Source organism: Melanotaenia boesemani, chromosome 22, assembly GCF_017639745.1.
Source record: "Melanotaenia boesemani isolate fMelBoe1 chromosome 22, fMelBoe1.pri, whole genome shotgun sequence".
In the NCBI taxonomy this organism is placed as follows: Eukaryota; Metazoa; Chordata; class Actinopteri; order Atheriniformes; family Melanotaeniidae; genus Melanotaenia; species Melanotaenia boesemani.
The window spans coordinates 24826303-24846665 of record NC_055703.1 but is presented as its reverse complement, the minus strand read 5'-3'; the positions used below and the strand labels follow the sequence as shown (position 1 = coordinate 24846665).

The 20363-nt window shown below is 39.5% G+C and overlaps 2 protein-coding genes across 3 annotated transcripts in view; both read right to left on the bottom strand.

The window, feature by feature from the left end:
• LOC121633509 overlaps positions 1-18689 on the bottom strand; it is a 94818-nt gene extending 76129 nt beyond the window's left edge. The window contains exon 1 of the mRNA XM_041975608.1: positions 18626-18689. The gene's annotated coding sequence lies outside the window, so the exon portion shown is untranslated. The remainder of the gene's footprint in view (positions 1-18625) is intronic.
• Positions 10144-19904, bottom strand: LOC121633512. Of its 2 annotated transcripts, XM_041975617.1 has the most exons (10): positions 19677-19904; positions 18934-19257; positions 18176-18256; positions 17963-18055; positions 17836-17864; positions 17666-17722; positions 16634-16702; positions 12922-16484; positions 12180-12503; positions 11721-11766 (listed from the first exon to the last, which is right to left on the bottom strand). In XM_041975617.1, the coding sequence occupies exons 1-8, from the start codon at positions 19735-19737 to the stop codon at positions 16371-16373; spliced, it is 828 nt and encodes a 275-aa protein (XP_041831551.1). In that variant the 5' UTR covers positions 19738-19904; the 3' UTR covers positions 11721-11766; positions 12180-12503; positions 12922-16370. The 2 variants fall into 2 exon arrangements, with proteins under 2 accessions (XP_041831552.1, XP_041831551.1); XM_041975618.1 differs by lacking the exons at positions 16634-16702; positions 17666-17722; positions 17836-17864; ... (2 more) ...; positions 18934-19257; positions 19677-19904 and adding exons at positions 10144-10592; positions 10698-10733; positions 11184-11275 and having other exon boundaries at positions 11695-11766; positions 12922-16615.
• Between the last annotated feature and the right edge of the window lie 459 nt (positions 19905-20363).

Genomic DNA, 20363 nt, shown 5'->3' with positions numbered 1-20363 from the left:
CATTTTTCTACAACAATAACCCATTCAAGTTAACAGTCTCTCCTGCTCTTTGTCTCTCCGTCTGATTCTCTAGACAAATGTTGGTCTCACTCAGAATGAGACATTTTGATGAGGCAGACTTGCCGAAACAAGCAAGAGACTTTAACTTAATGCTGCTTCATGGAATACCGCCCAGGTTTAATGTACATGTATAGCAACTTTAATTGTATAGAATATTTTTGATAACATGGCCGGATGGAAAGATATAGAAGGGACGACTGTGAAAGGTTAACCAATAATGAGAGTTTTGACAGATAAAAAACAAACTGAAGATGTCAGATGACCCTGTCTTGGATACACTCTTAATATCATGGCAAGATGTAATGAGAGTTTGCAGATGAGAAAACTCATCACAGATTTTGACAGAGTGCGTTTATGACTCAGACTCTGCACCAAATAAAGATGATAAAAGATTTAAGAACTGGGGGCCGGTTAAAAAAATTTAATCCGGATAAAAGCTATCCGGATTTGGGAGTCCCATTTTTCTGGATGGAGGATCACGTAATCCAGCTTACTTTTATCCCGATTGTTCAAAGCAACGTTGGATTGGATCACCCTGATCCAGAATCGCGTTTTTAAGAATCACCAAATCTGGATTTCCAGCTTTAAAACAATGTGGGTTTCCGGGTATGTGAACAACAGGTAGGAGAGCCGGTATGGGGTCCTTTAAGTAAGTTTCACTTTTCAACAAGACACAGAAATGATGAACATCCACTTCTATGTATAACTGTACGACTTCTCATTGGAGCCACAACAAATTTAAAACTGATCTGTTAATAACTACATTGTGGATATTCTGGAATCGTGACAGGTTCTTCCCTGAATATGCAGCGGTGAATGACAGGAACATGGATTATTATATTTGTTTTTGTTGTTGACATTTGCTTCCGGTTTATTTCGTGGGGATGGGTTAATGTTATGTTTTATTGTTGCTGTACTATGCTGACAGGCTTCATAGGAACCTGTATTTTAACCACTAAATCCCTGTAATGGTTAAACAAGTCAGGTGCACCATATAAGTATTAGCATATACACTGACTAGTTTCCTCCTGTGATCCACCTTGTAATCCTACTCTCTGTTGGGGTAATCCTGTTTTCTTGGAGATCCTAATGAAAAGTTTTAAACCCAAACTGAGGGTTTTATCCGGATAACAACCAGGACTGGATTACGTGATCCAATACAATTTCAGAATCCTTCTTTCCCTTTTGAAAAACCCCATTTTCAAGATTTGATTTAATCCTATAACCAAAATCCGATCAGTTTATATTTAAACAACCAGCCCTGGATTACAAAAATCTTAACTTCTTTCCTCTCATTTGTCCACAAGGGGGCGCCCCAGAGCTTTGAAACATATAGAGAGCATATTTGGAGTAAATGTTCCCTTTCTGTTTGTAATCACGTACCTGGGTGATATAAATGATGAAAACTGGCAGACTGGTGACAGAAAACTACTAAATATGTTACTAGCTGCAAGTAAGAAAGCTATTACAGGGAAATGGCTGCAGGTGGAACCACCTTGTATTGAGGAATGGATGAACATTGTATTTGATATCTACTATATGGAAAAGATGTCTTTTGTACTTGAATTGGAAAAATAAAAATTCTACCACATTATACGTAAAACCTTTTAGATCAGATTCAATCTGAATCCACTTGAATGAATGCCCATCCCCTGCCTTTTTTATTTTATTTTTTTCTTTGATGTGACGTATGTTACACTGTCATGATGTAGGTTTCTGGTTTACTGGTTCATGTCATGGATTTATTGAAAGGAGAGAGAGAAAGGATAATCTTGGGGAAGCAATGCAGACTCGAGGAGGAAAGAAACAGAAGCTCTTGGTGGAGAAGTCTGTAAGAATTTAATTATGTGTTCTGTAAATAAATATGTATTATGTTGCTTTTCTGAAATGAAATGATAATAAAAAAAGAATTTGATAACACTGCATTTTTATCTTTACTGTAACTTTTGCCAGTAAATTTAACTGGTCAAACCTGTTAAAGAACTTGTTCAGATCATTTACTGACTCCTGATTCCCAGTTCTCTGAGTCCGGTGCCTTGTGAGCAGAGATGGTTTTAAGGCGTCTCCAAACTCCACTGATGTCACTGTGTTGCAGCTGTTCCTCCATCTTCCTCTTATAGTTTTCCTTCCCCTCCCTAGTCTTCCTCCTCAGCTCCCTCTTTACCTCACTAAGCTCATCTCTATTTCCTGACTTGAAGACCGTCTTTAGCATCAGGATTTATCCAGGGTTTGTTGTTGGGAAAGCGTGGCACATTTCTGATGGTACAGTATTTTCTACATATTCGTTGATGTAGTCTGTGATGCTGTCCATGATGCTGTCAATGTCTTCCCCATGAGGAATGCAAAGATCCTCCCACACAGTCTGGACAAAGCAGTTCCTCAGAGCTTCTTCAGCTTCATCACTTACCACTTCACCACTTACCAATCCAACCATTAATCCTATACCCCACAAACCCCAATCCCCAGTATCAGGCTTAATACTGCTATGAGGAAACAATATATTGGGGACTCGTCCACACTGGTGGCAACCCCACCCATGACCACAGAGGCTGCCACCACAGAACCCACAGATCATGGCTGGCCAGGTCCCACACCACAACTTTTATGATGCTGTGATATCTCTTAAAAGAACATTTATCTGTTGACTTATTTTAACATAATTTATTTAATGGAAGGTCTAGACGATAACTTCTCTGACATGGTTAACCTCATTATTATTCTGGCTAAATACCATGTCCACTCTTGAAAATGAAAAGGTGAAACGCCTTCATCTGTTTCATCAATAACTTTACTATTTTACATCTTTAAAATCTTCCAAACATGGATAAGAAAGCTCCAGTGTTATGCCCTTATGGCATAGCTACATGCTGCTTTTTATTGCCAGTTGGCATCACTCTCACAACAGAACATGCTTCTTCTTAACCGTATCACTCCGTAGCCTCCAACCCCTCGCGCACAACTTTAACTTTGTTATACAAAACAAAAATTAATCTCATCTTCCATTCCCACTCTATAAATTAAACGTCCTAATTACAAACGTGACTCGTACAAAAAAATCTCACATTTTTTTTCAGCACAAACCACTAACGCAGAACAAACGATTGAGACCTTTATGTTCAGTTTGGACAATGTGGGGGGGCTGGCTGACGTCATAGCCCCATATAAACTTGTTATACCTTAAAAACCAAAGCAGCACAAACAAATATTTTGTCAGCACAAACCAGCACTAACCCAGCACAAACAAACGAGACCATTTTTGTTCAGTTTGGACAATGTGGGGGGCTGGGTGAACTTAGACTGACTTTAAAAATATCTTGTATATATTTTAATATCTTAAAAACCAAAGCAGCACAAACGAACATTTTTTCTGTACAAACCAGCACTAACACAGCACAAAAAATCAAGACCATTTCCTCTGTGTTTTATGTGGGGTTGAGGGGCCAGCTTCACGTAGGTGCCTGGAGGACTCAGGGAGGAGAGTACCAGTGTCTTCGAGGCCTGGAACTCAGCCTGGAGGACTTTGATCTGAAGATGAGGGAGGAGAAAGTTTAAGCTTTATGTAATCAGCATCAGATAGAAATGATCAGTGTGGTGATATTCCAGCAGGAGAGAATAGTAACTGGTTGTTAATGTCACTATTATTCCCCAGAAAAAAAGCACAATAGGAATAAAGATCCAAATACTTGTAATTACTGGCTGTTTAATGCAAACAGGTGGCAAACCGGTAATGCTGGAGGATGTTGCAGGCAGCAGAATGTTCTCCATGGTGTCTCCAGACTCTCTCACATCTGTCACATGTGCTCATTGTGAACCTGCTCTTATCTGTGAAGAGCACAGGGCCCACTTGTAGATGTGGGGCTCTTATACTAGCCTCAAACAAAGCAGCAGATAGAGGTCCTGCGGCTGGGTTGTTGTCCTCCTACGGCCTCACCACGTCTCCTGGTGTACTAGCTTGTCTCTTGGTAACTCCTCCATGCTCTGGAAACTGTGCTGGGAGACACTGCAAGTCTCGGTGTGCCATCCTGGTTGAGCTGCACTACCTGAGCAACGTCTGTGTGTTGCAGACATCGCCTCATGTTACCTATAGCGGTTAGGGACCAAAATGCAGACATGACCAAAAATCATCCAGAAAGGATGAAGACAGGGAAATGGCCTGTGGCCTCCACCTGCAGGACCATTCCTTTATAGGGGTTGTCTTGCTAAATGCTTCTTATTTCCACCTGTTGTCTGTTCCATTTGTACAACAGCAGGTGGAATTGATTCACAATCACTGTCATTCCCAACTGGACAGATTGATATCCCAGAAATGGGACTGACTTTGAGTTACATGCTAATGATCATGTGGTCCCTTTTTTAAAAAATCAGTTTATATGTTAAGAGATGGTTTTTTTGTTTTTGTTTTTCAAAAGATTAGTCTTTAAATATATTCAAATTTAGAATAGAATAGAATAGAATAGAACAGAACAGGAAAGAACAGAACAGAACAGAATAGAATGGAATAGAATAGAATAGAATAGAAAGCCTTTATTGACTTGGACAAATAATCAAATTTTAATCTCAATTACAATCTGGGTTTTCAACGATCATAAAAATGAAATGATCTGATTTTTTGCTCCTTCAGTTTCCTCTTGTGCTGCTTTCAGTTGCAAATCGAGCGCCGCTGGCATTGCAGCGCTCTGCTGCAGACTCCTCCCACAGCCCCGACCGCTTTGCTGTTATTCAACGCGAGTTCCCAACACCTCTCAAACTAAAGAGTCGAGACAACATAATCCACCAGCTCAGAGAGACACAAAGATAACAAACGTCATAAACAAATATAACTTGTTTTTCTCGTTAAAGACCAGTGTACAATTAACACAGTGAACAACCCGGGATTTAAAAAACTCATCAACACTTTGGACAAACGGTATCACTGCCATGTCGTCAGCATTTTAGTGGAGTGTCTCTCCCTGGCCTGTATGATGGGTGTTGTGAAGGACGTGGCTACAGTCCAATGTTTCGCTGGTCTGAGACAAACAACAGCTACGTGGGACCTGGGTGAAAAGAAACTAGTCTGTATTACCACAGACAAGGTTTCAAATGTCACTCTGACTCTAATTGTGAATCCCATTTCACCCCTTGGCCCTACCCCTTAGCCCTTCCCCTTCGTTTTGCGCGTTCACGTGAAGGGGTAGGGGTGTCCCAATTCCTTTTAGGACCGAGGGGTAGGGGTAAGGGGTAGGGCTATATACCCCTTCAAACGAAGATTTTTCAGAGGCACACTTGAAACGGAGGGGTATGAAAAATTTCCTGTTCTATATGAGAAAGCAAGTGTTTCTACGCACATCACGCTTTCTTGAGATGCAGGACAACACACACTCGCAAAAAAAAAAAAAAAAAAAAAAAGGCACAGAGAAAAGAGCGTATACCAGCACACACGATTAATTTTAATGGCATGCAAAATTCGTACTTTGCGTCCTACATATGCCTGTCGATAAGCAATAAGTCAATTAATTGCACGGTAACGAAAAAATGAGCGCAACAAGTTTGCCGCCGCGATAGTTTTCATTAGCCCCCCCCATCTTACTGCACCATAGACTGTGTATGACAACAGGTTTCACTATGCAGTATCTCGACTGAACGCTGTTGTGGAGTGATCTCTCTCATGTCATGTTTGACAGCAGCATGTAGCAGCACGAGACCGTGGTGAACCACTGTGCGAGCCGGTACGCTGCGTTTGTTTACAGGGCTACTCTCACGCATCGGCCGTTAGTCTCGTGCATTTGAATGGCTTCTTACGCTCTCACGCTAAACCTCCGATTTCTCACGCTGGAATACACTTTAAGAATACACTTTAAGAGCAATGCCGGCTAATATTTATTGTTTTTTTTTTATTTAGTTTCTTCCAGTATCTGTGTAAAATGTTCTTTAGTGACTACTGATGACGTATGTGACTGTTGAAGGGGTGTCCCAATTCGTAGGGGTGGACTTTTCAGCCCTACCCCTTCTAGCTCCGTTTTAAGGGGTAAGGGGCAAGGGGTAGGGCCAAGGGGTGAAATGGGATTGGGCCTAAATCTCTCTATTTCTCTTATGACAGACAGACAGACAGAAATTCACATTATTAAAGTGAATAATGAATAATAGTCTTAAATAATCAAGATATCCATTTCAATCAAAAAGGGTCTGTCATGATGGCCATCTTTAATATTATTTTTCCTTTTTCTTTAGTTGAGGTTACAAATAAACATAATGTGCTTTTTTAAAGGTCCCATATTATACACTTTATTCCCAATCTGAGACCATTCATTAATATCTAAATGAAATATTTCCGCCATGGTATGGACAAATCGACCCTCAGTTTGAGTGCAGCGGCTTCTCTTCACCTCCCTCTTTTTAGCAGCTTCAGAAATGTGCCGTTTATGGTGGGCGGAACCCTGGTGGAGCAGCTCAGCTGTTGGCTCCGCCCATCGCATCGCCCGTCATGAGGTGATTGACAGGTTAGGCCTTAGCGGTAACTAGACGCTGATTACAGCGTAGTGAAGGATAAACAAACGCCGGAACACCGGAACCCATTCCTGAAGCCCCCATTACCGACCCAAACCGCGACGCACGGAGAACACAGCTAGCTACGCTCATCAATCTGATGCACAATGGCACCGGATACAAACAGTAGAAACAGTGACTTGGCTACATTTACAACAGTGCTAATATATTTTCAAGCTATCAGACTAATAAGGCCGAAACGATAAAATAACTGCCAGCTCTTACCTCTCCAGCTGTGTCACGGACAGTTGGTATTGAACCTGGCTTCAGCTTCAAACGGTTGGCGAAGCCTGCTTTCCATGCCCCCATGTTGTGGAAACAGTCCTCTTTGAAATGCTGGCCACAGACATGCAAAACCTTTGGAAGTTTTCCGGGTACATTTCCTCCAAAAATAAAATTAATCCACTCAGTCCTCGTGGGTTCAGTGGATGGAAGTAAAAAAACGTTTTCGTGTTCATTTATGCAGCCACAAACAGAACAGTGCTTCTGTCGCTTAGCCATGTCCGCTAACGAGGGTTGCCGAAGAGGGAAAAACACTGGGCGCTAGGTGATTTTTAGAGGGCGGGCTTTGAGAGCCGGTAGACGGGTCCATCGCTCTGTGGGGAGTGGTTATTGTCCCTTATGACGTCTTAACGTACAGGCTTTCAAACTCGCTCAATTCAGCGCTTACTTCCCTAGAGGTGGAGCAGGGGGGAGAGAGAGCGCCTGAAAGAGTTTCACACTTACGGGTCTCCTACACATGCGGGGGGACCAGTATGACTGTTCCAAAACCATTAAAAAGTGAATTTTGCATAATATGGGACCTTTAAGCTTTCTTATAATTTAATTTGTATTAAAATCTGATCTATCACATTATCCATCCTCCTTCTTGTGCTGAAATCCAAACAGGTGGGGTTGAAATTGTGTTTCCTCCATCATAACTAGTCTATTTTGACTCATCAGTGTGGGTTTCTTACATGTAACTTACATGTTAACCCTGCCCGTTTAAGGAAAACTGAAAAACTTTTTTTCAGATCAGCCTTTGACACATGATAGCGGTGTCACTTGAGAAACTTATATTTATATTTATAAGTGTACTATGATTTTATTCTTGTTTTTTTCTCTGTCCAGCACTTTGATCAACTAGAGTTGTATAAGTAAAATGTGATTGATTGAAACACCAGCCATTAAACATGAGGAGCCATATAAACCATATAAACTTATAACCAGCACCTGTCCTCCCCATTAGCCGCCCCGGGCCTGGACGACAGGTGTTGACTCTTTGACACACAAACATTCTGTGAGAATGAATGAACTATTTCAATGTAAATATAATAATAATAATAATAATAATAGAACTGGTGCTATGTGAAATCTTACCTTGAGGAACAGAAACGTAACAAAAAAAATCTACCGGGGAAGGCAAAAAGATTTTTCATAAAAAGTGTGAGATTTTTACTCTTTTGCGTTACTTCGCAGTACTTTTGCAGCCCCTGCTAAATAAGCGATCATCTGACAGACGCTGATTAGCGACAACGAGACTGTGCTCAGCCCATTAAAGCCTTTTGTTCAGATTCTTTAGGTGTATCTGTGGTCCTGGGGAAACTTCCTGGGAGGGTGTGAGTGTGGGGTTATATGGGGTGCAGATTGGAGTAGGTGGGGGGTTGAGGGAGGGGGTTGATGGCCCCTGGTTCCTGGGGTGTGCAGCTGGAACATCGGGGTGTGTGCTGGCCTACGCCGGGTGGTTGTCTGGGGGGTCCTGGTCCTCCTAGGCATGGTGCAGGCCCTCTGCCTTTGGGGGGTGAGGTGGGCTCCTGGGGCCCTGGGCCCTTCACTTGGGCTGCCCTGGGTGGCCGGTCCCTGGCGGGGCCGGCGGCTGCCGATCTTGGCCCACTGGGACCGGTGCCCCAAGACAGTGGGGGGCTCTTGCTGGGGCTCTCCTCTGCCGCCCTTCGGGTGGGGCTGGAGTCGTCTTTGTGGTGGGGTGGCTTGGGTTGGTGCTCCGGGGCTGCTGCTGGGGGCCCAGGTTTCTGGCCCTGGTCTGCTCTGACCTCTGTAGAGGCGAAAGTCGCATTTGCACGATCTCACTCACCGCTCTTCATCACTAATCACTCCTTGTTTCTCATGATAAGAGAGATAATTCTGTTTTTTATTTTTCCTGTGAGTTAGTATCTGGTCGCTGTTATGCCTTTTTGATTTGGTTATTATTTAAAAACTCTTAATGACTTGCAGCTCTGGCTTTTTTTTTTCCTTTTTTTTTCTGTGTGTGTGTGTGTGTGTGTGTGTTTGTTTTTGTTTTTGTTTTTTTTGTAAAAGTTGTAGGAAATTTTCTGGTGTGTTCATGTACAGGTGTAACAGTTTGTTGTCTGGTGATGGTGTGGATTGAAGGGTCGTTTCCTTCTGTCTGTGATCTTTTTGTCTCCTTTCTTCTTTCCCTTTTACATCTTTTTGCTATTTTCCATCTTTTTCTGTCCCCTCCGGTCAGGTCCAGCAAGATTACACAGATTACGTGATTCAAAGTAAATAAATAAATAAATGAATCCGATTATCAAGAGGAGCCTTACCCATAGGCCTCCCCTTGGCTGAGCAAATTTGTTCAGCACAATACAGCAACCAGATTATCATTTTGCTGATATGATGCTGGACAGGACAAGTTAAAAAAAAAAAGAAAAAAGAAGGTGTGTCTGTGGTCTACATCAGCACATAAACCTGACATTGTGTCCATGTTAACGGGACATATGTTGTTGCAACGTAGTGCTTCAATGCAGGTTATTGCACATGATGTGTTCTTAAATTAATCAAATTACTTTTACATATGTTTCTATTGTCCAATTAATAAATGTGAATATTCTTATTTTAATGTCATGAGCATTCTGTTTCCAGCCTCCATGAGTCTCAGAGCATCATGTCACCATATCAGTGTCTTTCCACGAAACTTCCTCACTGCCTCCATCATTACTGGAATATTTCACAGCATTTTAATAAGAAAGCAACATGAAAACAACATGATGTAAATACTCACTGTTAGTAACAGAAAGTAGAAAGTAAGAGTCTATAACCTGACGTTCTGATGATTCAAACTGTCTGCAAGTGTAAAGATATTCATCCTCCATGTGACCTTCTTTATAACCAGGAAACATTTTTCTGTAACATTCAGTCTGTCTGATTTAGATCCAGCTTCTCTGTGAATCTTCCCCTTTTCATACAGTGGCACTGTTTTCATTAAGACATTATATTTCCATGTAGTACTGAAACATTGATCATTAAATTCTCTGAAACCTTCACAAGTCAAAGTGACGTCATCTCCAACCGTCGCAGTCGTGTCAGAAAATTGTCGAGTTTCAGCAGAAAATGAGAGAAAAAGAAAAACAAAGTTCAGCTGTTATGTTCAGACTTTATTCTTTATTTTAGATCCATGTTTGAATATACTCATGTTAAAACAAGCTGCTCTCATGTGGACAGAAAACACGACAATAATTATCTGACTGAACTAAACTGTGATCACACATTTCAGATAAACAGTCCATGAATTAAATTTACTGTGGGAGGGGCGGGGCTTATTTCTGAACCATATATTCTTACACAACATTATTCTGATGTCTCTTCCAGTTAAGAGAAGCATCATACAGACTAATTACTCAGCAGTTCATCATTACTTCATCATTAGACTGTTCCTGTGGAACTTCATGGAAAAAATAGATCATATTGATTATTCAGGTCTTTAATATCTTTAGTTATTTCTGAAACCATGAATCACAAACCATGATTATCAACTAATATTTTAATAAACTTTTTCAGTGTAAAGATACATGAAAATTTATATTCAGGCTGTTATTTATGATATATAACTTCTTCATTAAAAATAGTTTGTACCAACTTACATAAACTACAGAAAGAAAAAAACTGGTTTAACTTTGAGTATAAACTTATTTACAACATATTCAGATATTTAGGGATAAATTGTTATTATAAGTCAGAGCTGACAAACACACCAACAACAAAACCTGATCAATGTGAACACAGTGAGTTCTCTGGAAGAGAAAAGACACAACAAGACAAGAAAAATCTCATTTTCAACCAAGTTAAGATCCAGTTGCTGCACTTTGAAATGACTGCAGGTCATTTGTGTAGCTCACCACACCATCTTCATCATCATCCTCATCACTGCTAACCTGTGAAAAAAAAAAAGATCATCAGAACTGTGAACTCTGTCTCTGTTATCACTGTTTTATCCAGAAGAAACATTTTCTACTCAAGTAGATTAAATGAGTTTGTTTTGGTGCCACCATCACCTCAGTAGACGCCATTTTTAAACTCCACCTGCAGTTTCTCTCTTCACCACCAGAGGGAGCAAATTCTTCTAACATAAATCTAGATATTTTCTGTCTGCATGAACAGACGATCCAGGAGGTTGTTTTGGTGAAGACAGCATCATTTATACTGACAGTAGATTCAGAACAACTTCTCTTTATTTTGCATGTTATCTGATCAAGAATTAAAAATGTGTTTAAATATTTAATCATTTGGTTTAAAACTCACAATTTTGCCACAATAATAACATGAAAAGACAAAAAGGAGAAAATTCTTGTTTTTCTCAAAGTTTCTTGTGTAAATGTTTTTACCTTTTTTAATCTCGTCCACATGCTGACGGACACAACGATGATGGAGAGCGCTGCTACACCCACAGGAACGTAGACCGTCCTCCACCAACAACCTTTAAGAGAGGCAAAGATTTCAGCTCAGTCTGCTCTGTTCTCACTCATGTGGCTTCAGATAAGAAACGTAGATGAAACGTGGTGTTCATTCAGGCAGAGCGGTGAAGCTGTGTCTCTAAAGTGTTTGTCAAACATTTTACAGGTTGCTTTCTTCACAGAACCTGTCACTCATCACTTAGTCTGATTATTAGCTGCTGACTAATGAAAAACATCTTCTGCTGCTGCAGCGCTGACATGAAAACAGAGACACATGTCAGCTCAGTTGGAGTCTCTGAAAATCTACAATCACAACATGAAAGCAAACATGGACGGAAAGTCAGGAGGAACAAAATCTTTCCTGTCCACACCAACTGTGATGGAGTCATTAATCATCAGTTTGCTCTTTGTTTGTTGAAGATGATGTTTAGACACAACAAACCTGGATGTGTTTCAGTTTTAGCTCCAGTTGATGGTGGTGTGGACATCGGGGGGACTGGTGACGAGGTCCTTCCTGGTTTTAAAAGAGAACATGTCATAGTTACTGCAGCATCGTCTCTCACACATCTTTAAAAAAAATCCAGTTTTGTTTTTCACAGAAAGACGGGAAACAAAACTCCTCAATGAAACGAGTTAAACATGTTTTTTTCTTTCTGTCCTCACATGATTGAGTTTAAATTACATTAATGATTTTGAGAGAAACAGGTTAAAATGACTAAACTGATGATTTAATCACACTGTTTCATTGATCCAAATCAATAATTCAGCCTCTCATTCTGTTTCCAGCCTCCATGAGTCTCAGAGCATCATGTCACCATATCAGTGTCTTTCCATGAAACTTCCTCACTGCCTCCATCATTACTGGAACATTTCACAGTATTTTAATGAGACAGTTAAAGATGAAAACAACATGATGTAAATACTCACTGTTAGTAACAGAAAGTTGAACTCTAGAGTCTGTAACTTGACGTCCTGATGATTCAAACTGTCTGCAGAAGTAATGACCTTCATCCTCCACTGTGACCTTCTTTATAACCAGGAAACATTTTTCTGTAACATTCAGTCTGTCTGATTTAGATCCAGCTTCTCTGTGAATCTTCCCCTTTTCATACAGTGTCACTGTTTTTACTGAGTCACTGTAGATCCATGTAGTACTGAAACATTGATCATTAAATTCTCTGAAACCTTCACAAGTCAAAGTGACGTCATCTCCAACCGTCGCAGTCGTGTTAGAAAATTGTTGAGTTTCAGCTGAAAATGAGAGAAAAAGAAAAACAAAGTTCAGCTGTTATGTTCAGACTTTATTCTTTATTTTAGATCCATGTTTGAAGAATAAACTCATCATGTTAAAACCAGCTGCTCTCATGAAATAACATATTAATAACACACCAAGTCATGTCGTCTGCCATTATAAGGCATTTTATATTTTCTACATGTCAGTGCACATCATGTCCTGAACTGTAAACTTCCTCTAACCATAAACATTCACTTTCATTTAATAACATAAAATAATACATGGAAACTAAAATCTGGATAAAAACTAGAAAATGTGTCAGATATAATGAAGCATGTCATGAGGATGATGGTTAAAATCCCACATTAAACTTCTGACACAGTTAAATAAATGTTAGCTGTCTTTATATTTATAATAGACGTCATGTTTCCTTACCTGTAAATGGAAGCATCCATGTCAGAAGCAGAGATAATTTAAAAGATTTCAATCCAAACATTTTTCTCTCCTCTTGTTTTCTGTGACTTGTTCTCTCGCTGTCGACTCTCAAAGTGTCTGAAGCAGAACTTCTTATAATAAAATGTGGTTTCTACTTCCTGTGGTTGATGTCTCCTCCTCATTGGGACCTCAGAGGTTTTTATGCAGACAGCTCATTCAGACTTCTGTCTTACTTTTTATTGAAATAAAATGATTTAATATTTTTACAATTTTATAACTGAAACAACATGTTGGCTCATATTTAACATTAAAGTTCTTGGTAGAAAAATCTTTAATTTAAAGTTTTAGCTTCCACATAGATTCTGTTGTGAAATATGAAGAAATGTTCGCTGACGTCATCTAGCTCTGTCTGAACATTAAGTTTTCTCTTTGCAATCAGGTTTCATAACATTTGCTGGTGTAACTGTGAAATGAGCCTGTGACCCTCCCACTGCTTCCTCATGGCAGCTTTGCAGCAACGACTGAGGGGACGTTTTTGGTGAGAATGTGGCAACAACAGCAGCAGAAATCTGCAGATTTATCTTTTAATAGTGACCGGATGACTATTAAAGACTCACAAGAAACAACAGTCACCATGAGATGCATGTTTCTGTTCTCTAAATTCTATTTTTAACCCTGTGATGGACTCGCTGAGTAACAGCTCGGATAGGCTCCTGATGGTCGTGCTTATTGTTTTAAACTGTGATAAAGATGATTTTAAAATCTATGTACTTGCCATTAATTAAACCTCAGCCCAATGCTGTTACTAAACACTGTTGTCTACTAAAGCTATGTTCATGAAATAGACACCTCTACTCCCGTATTAAAGACTACTTGAAGGAGTTAAGTCTACTACTGTAGCTACTGAGAATATCTGACGCAGGCTAAGACTGACACATCTGTAAACTCAGGACAGGGAACCACACACAACAGGCAGTAAACCATGAGGATCTGACAAGGAAGAACTGAAACCATCAGGTATTTGTACACAGAGGAACTAATTGAGAACAAGTGAAATAAATCAAAATCAAACCAGGTGAGCTAATGAGCCAGGAACAGAAAACAGAGCACATGTGGGAAACTAAAGACTGAAACAAACCCAGAAACACTAAAGCAAAATCATAACTAAAGACAAAAACCAGAACCAATCACTGAAATTAAGAAAATACCAAACACAAGGAAAGAACCAAAACCCGTACATCATGACCGTATTGGCCGTTGCTCTTCCTAATACTGACATTTATTCCTCTTTGATGGTACATAAAAGTCAATCTGTTTCACCAACAAACAAACAAACTGCAGCCTAAACATTGGCACCATAGTGGTAAAAAAACTTTTCTACCCTTCCAGGCCAAACACCTGATGACCCCAGCGATGTCACCTCTTATATACACCTTACCCCAGGTAATAACAGCTGTAAATGCAGCTGACAGAACAAACCTGCGTTATAACCATCTTTCTGTCCTACACCTGCTCTACTTCTCTCTTTGTACATTCACTCCATCCTCCCTCTCTGTCCTCTTCTGTGTGGCGTCAAAGGTGAAACATTTATGATCTAATAAAATGTATCAGCCCCTCTAAAAACTTTATTAAACTGTCTGAAGGATGTTAAACCTTACATGACTCAGCATTTATCAAAGTTTACAAGGACAAACTAAAGTGTTGTTGTTCAGGCACCACAACCTCCATGCAACCCAGGGTATGCAAGCCCTGTAGTGTTGTGGCGACCTGTCCAGGAGTACCTGCCTCTTGCCTGCTAAATGCTGGGTTAGACTCCAGCCCTGTTACCCTGAATTGGGCGAAGTGGTATATAAAATGAATAAATACATAAATATTAACTGAACTGAACACACAGTCTACTGCTCCCATCTAGCGGCTATAGTTTCCCCTGAGGAAGTGTGTGATGAGAAAAGGCGTGGCAGGGTTTCCGACATGAGCGGTGTGTGTAAAAAAGAGTGGGTCTGGAGGGCAGCAGGCATCGTAGACCAGGCTGAGGACGCATCAGAGACGTCTGGTGGGGTTGACAGCATGGACAGTGAAGACCGACCAGGTAACAGGATGCGCCGTGGGAATAGTGGAGGGGGGAATGTGCGGCAACCCCCCTCCTCTAAGTGTCTATTCAGGTTGTGCTGGGCTCTGCTTTGCATGGACTTAATGTTTTTCTTCCTTTGTTTGGACTTGAAGTGGAGTTGTTGTCAGCAGTAGCCCTACTTTGACCCCCCAGTGAGTTCTCCCTTCTGTTTCCTCTAGTAGCACTTATTGCCATATGACCTAAGATCGGCTAAATATTATCCATCCAGCCCACTGATTTTTTTTTACCTGGTACAGGTTCTGTCCCCCTGACGCCGAGTGGCACGCGGAGAGAGACCCAGTCGTGTACAGAAGCTGCCAGTAGAGGGCCACCTTATTATTTGGACTTGGCTTGAACATTTTTTTTATTATTTTTATTTATTAATTTATTTATCTAATTTTTTAAACAACTGGGAATCTTTATTATCCCGTGAGGGCAATTTGTTGTTCAGCCAGCAGCAAAAAACAATCAGTCACAAACACACAAATAACACAATGTATTTAAAAGGATTATAATAAAAATAATACATTTAAATATATATATATATATATATATATATATATCACTGGCATATTTGTGGGACATTGTGTGTTGCATGTTCTTTCATGTAGAGTGTTCCCCCTTGGACCCATAGCTGGCATATTAGGGCTCTCTGCCATGTGACACTCAGTTCATTTTTTATTCATTTAATCATTAATTTGGATGGGACAGTGCATATTAGTGAAATTATTCTGGATTTAGAAAACTGCTAATTTCCACTCACAGCCCAGGTATAAAAGAAATGAAGAAACTTCGACCAAATCATCTGCAAAAAGGAAAAATTCAATCTAAAGTAAAACTAATTAAAAATTTTCCACTTCCTCTATTTTTAACAACAGGAAACAGATGTGACTTACTGCCACCAAGTGTGCCACTCTGAGTGTTCAGGGACCAAAAGACCCAAAGCAGGAGGGTCCAGCTCCGGTCCTCCAGGGCTGCAATCCTGCAGGTTTTAAATGTTTCCCTGATCCAACACACCTGATTCAAATTCAATAATTCAGAACCTGCAGGACAGCAGCCCTTGAAGACTGACTTTATACACCCCTGGACTAAAGGTATGGATCCGAAACTCCCATCAATAATCTTTCACAGGATTCATTTAACCTTAAGAAGGTAAATTAGCAAAAAAGTGACTGGAACGGATAGACAGTAAAACATGTTAGATAATTATTCTACAAGTAGATTTCCCTGAACTTCACACACTGTAAATGTAAAATAAAATATAAAACTATTTATTAAAAAAGGTTAAACTGATCTTTGGACAAACATAATAACTTCAATGTAGCTATACTTTGGTCTTTCATCTGTATTCTTGGATAGTAGCGTAGAGGTCGGTGGGATTAGTGGAGGCTGCAGCAGGAGCTTTAACAGTGCTGTAGGTCACTCTGTGTTCATCATGGTCTTTACTGTGAACCTGGGACACAAAAAACAACAAATCCACCAACATCTACATCTAAATTCATACCCTGGTTGTTGAGATAAGTTTGTACAATGTGTTCTAAAACATTACAACAATCATTTATACACTGAACACAACCATTATGAACCAATCAGACGGCTTACCCGGGCCCCAGTGTTGCTCATGCTGGTGTTGCTGATGGAGGCGTACTGGATCATATCTGCATGATCAGCCTGCACAGTGATGATGACCAGAGGTGGAACGTTAGTACATGAACACATTTTTAAAGAAAATAAAAACAGGTAGAAAGATTTGGTCCTGAAACAAATACTTCTAGGATTCATCAATAAACACACGAGCAACCTGCACAGGACATTCAGCATTATGGTTTCTTGGACTTAAATAAACGTTTGAGTGCAGGATTGTAGTTTGTACTTTGACATATTGTTGTTTTGATTTCACTGAAATAAATAAGTCATCAGTTCTTCCACCAGACAGATACGGTCCAGTCTGAATCTCTTCAGTCAAGGTTTCTTGTTCCTGGTTCATATAATCGTTCCTCATGCAGTCAAGGTAAAAGAAAAGTTTTACACATGAGGACATAATGAAAACCCTCTGGTCCTACCAGGGGTCTGTAGGGTGAAGCTGGTTAAACATATCCAGGATGTCTTTAGATGATCTGGTTTAACAGCCCTAATCATGGAGATCTCGCTAAGTGGTCCTGAGACCATGTGTTTGTCTACAGAGTCTGAGTTAGAGACGGACGTATCGATACTCTGGAGTCGATACTTTGATATCAGGCAGCCACAGTGTATTCCTTCTGTGTCACATGATCATGGCGGCCTATCAGATGTTAGTGATGATGAATTTAGTTTTGATATTTTCCTGGTTTAATGCAGGTTATTGCACATTGTGTTTTATTATATTTAGCATTTAACTATCAAACAGATCAATTTTATCTTATTATAGTTTAATTTATTCATTAGTATAAGTTATTGTTTTAAAGGTATTTCTTTTAAGTATTGTTGTTCTTGATTTTATCTATATTTCATATTGTCCTTGCATTAAACATATTAATGCACACTTAACAATCATGATTTTCCTTTAAGAGTCAAGAAGTATCATTTTCAGTATTGATGAAAAAGAACCGTAAACTAATGATATCGTGTGGAAAAGAAAGATGTGTGTGATCTCACCGTGTCCTGAATGGTTTCTGGACCAGACCGAGTCCCTGCAGAGGTGAAGCTCAACTCCTGAACAAACACAGTCTGGTTAAAGTTTTCTGTTTATAACAAACCCTCATGGAAATATTTAAACATCTCAAATTATTCATTAAAACTATATTTAAATATTTGGTTAAACTCACAGCTCCATCATCCATCTGAGTTTTATTTCCTGAAAAGATCAAATAAAATCAAATTTACATCCAACACAGAAAATCCATCTTTAACTAAACTTGTGTTTATAAAAGTTTAATGTGGGAATTTTCTCACCTTTAGTTTTCCTCCATCTGATGATCATCACTGTAGTTATTAAGAGAGCTGCTGAAGCAACAGCTGCACTGATCAGTGATGCCAGAAGAAAATCTACAATCACAACATGGACGGAAAGTCAGGAGAAACAAAAAGCTTCCTGATGGAGTCACTAATTATTATTAATTCTGCTGTTTGGTTTTGTTTATTGACGTTGACGTTTAGACAACAAACCCGAGTTTGATCCAGTTTTTCCACCAGTTGTTGATGTGACTGATGCTTGTGGGGATGTTGTTGTTGTTTCTGGGTTTTTTTCTGAAAAATAATGAACAGGATAAAGAAAACACCATATTAACTGCAACAGTTCAGAACTTTCTTCATTTTTCTGGCCCAAGTTTTTCTTTGATTTCTGAACTTCTCTTGTGAGAATTAAATGTTTATTTTTTCTAAACCATCTTGTGACATCAGTCCTGCAGCTTCGTCCATGCTGAGATGGGAAGGAGATGAACCACGGCCTACCTGGCACACACAGTTAAAAGCCGGCTAAAAGCTGAGAAACAAGCCTACGGTTTACACCGGGAGCAGCGTTTTGGGGAAAGTGAAGCTCAGCTCTGCTACCTGGTACCACACCTGTCCATCAGCGTGTGTGTGTCTCACTTTGTTACAACAGAAATCTTCCATCACGTCTCACATTTGCTGGTGATTATTTTTAGTGTCACAGAAATCGATGATAGTAACTTAGTTTTCCTTTACTAGCTGTTAATACACCACTAAACACATCCCATATAATTCATATAATTATTTTATATTCATAAAGACCAAGATTAAACTAATTTATTGTTAATCTTTTGTACAGCATCATGTCACCATGTCAGTCCTACATGAAACTTCCTCACTGCCTCCATCATTACTGGGATTAGTTAGTTTAATTAGAGTTAATAAAGTATTTTTCATTCATTCATTCATGAAAACAACACGATGTAAATACTCACTGTTAGTAACAGAAAGTAGAACTGTAGACTCTGTAACTACACGTCCTGATGATTCAAACCGTCTGCAGAGGTAAAAACCTTCATCCTCCACTGTGACCTTCTTTATAACCAGGAAACATTTTTCTGTAACATTCAGTCTGTCTGATTTAGATCCAGCTTCTCTGTGAATCTTCCCATGTTCATACAGTGGCACTGTTTTTACTGAGTCACTGTAGAGCCATGTAGTACTTTTACATTGATCATTAAATTCTCTGAAACCTTCACAAGTCAAAGTGACGTCATCTCCAACCGTCGCAGTCATGTCAGAAAATTGTTGAGTTTCAGCTGAAAATGAGAGAAAAAGAAAAACAAAGTTCAGCTGTTATGTTCAGACTTTATTCTTTATTTTAGATCCATGTTTGAAGAATAAGCTCATCATGTTAAAACAAGCTGCTCTCATGAAATAACATATTAATAACACACCAAGTCATGTCGTCTGCCATTATAAGGCATTTTATATTTTCTACATGTCAGTGCACATCATGTCCTGAACTGTAAACTTCCTCTAACCATAAACATTCACTTTCATTTAATAACATAAAATAATACATGGAAACTAAAATCTGGATAAAAACCCAGAAAATGTGTCAGATATAATGAAGCATGTCATGAGGATGATGGTTAAAATCCCACATTAAACTTCTGACACAGTTAAATAAATGTTACCTGTCTTTATATTTATAATAGACGTCATGTTTCCTTACCTGTAAATGGAAGCATCCATGTCAGAAGCAGAGATAATTTAAAAGATTTCAATCCAAACATTTTTCTCTTGTTTTCTGTGACTTGTTCTCTCGCTGTCGACTCTCAAAGTGTCTGAAGCAGAACTTCTTATAATAAAATGTGGTTTCTACTTCCTGTGGTTGATGTCTCCTCCTCATTGGGACCTCAGATTAATTTTATGCAGGCAGCTCAGATAGACCTCTGTCTCAGCTTTTGTTAAAATTTAAAGAATCATTTCAATGTTTTATGACCAAACTGAGACTCTAACCTGCAATAACTAATCTGTGTGTAAAACTCTCGATTAAAGAGGCTGAATAAGAGGAAATAAGCAGCTTGTTAGTGGATGTTTTCTTGTATCAGCCCAGTCTCACCAGTAAACATGTCTCCATCCACCTGCTGCTGAAACCACAGAATATTTCATCAGGAAATAACAGATTAGCTGTTTCATCATTTTACCTCTGAAGTAACGTCTTAAAAAGGAAAGGGGAAGTATTTTATTGAGAATGTGGGTGAAACTGAATCCTCTAAACACAGATGCGGTAATGTACTGATGGGAATTTATCTCAACAGTTTGTAATCGTCCACACATACTGACCTTTTTAAAACTGCACTGTTGTCCGACATCAAAATTCTTGTTACAAGGATCCCTCTTTAAAACTTTGGCCTCC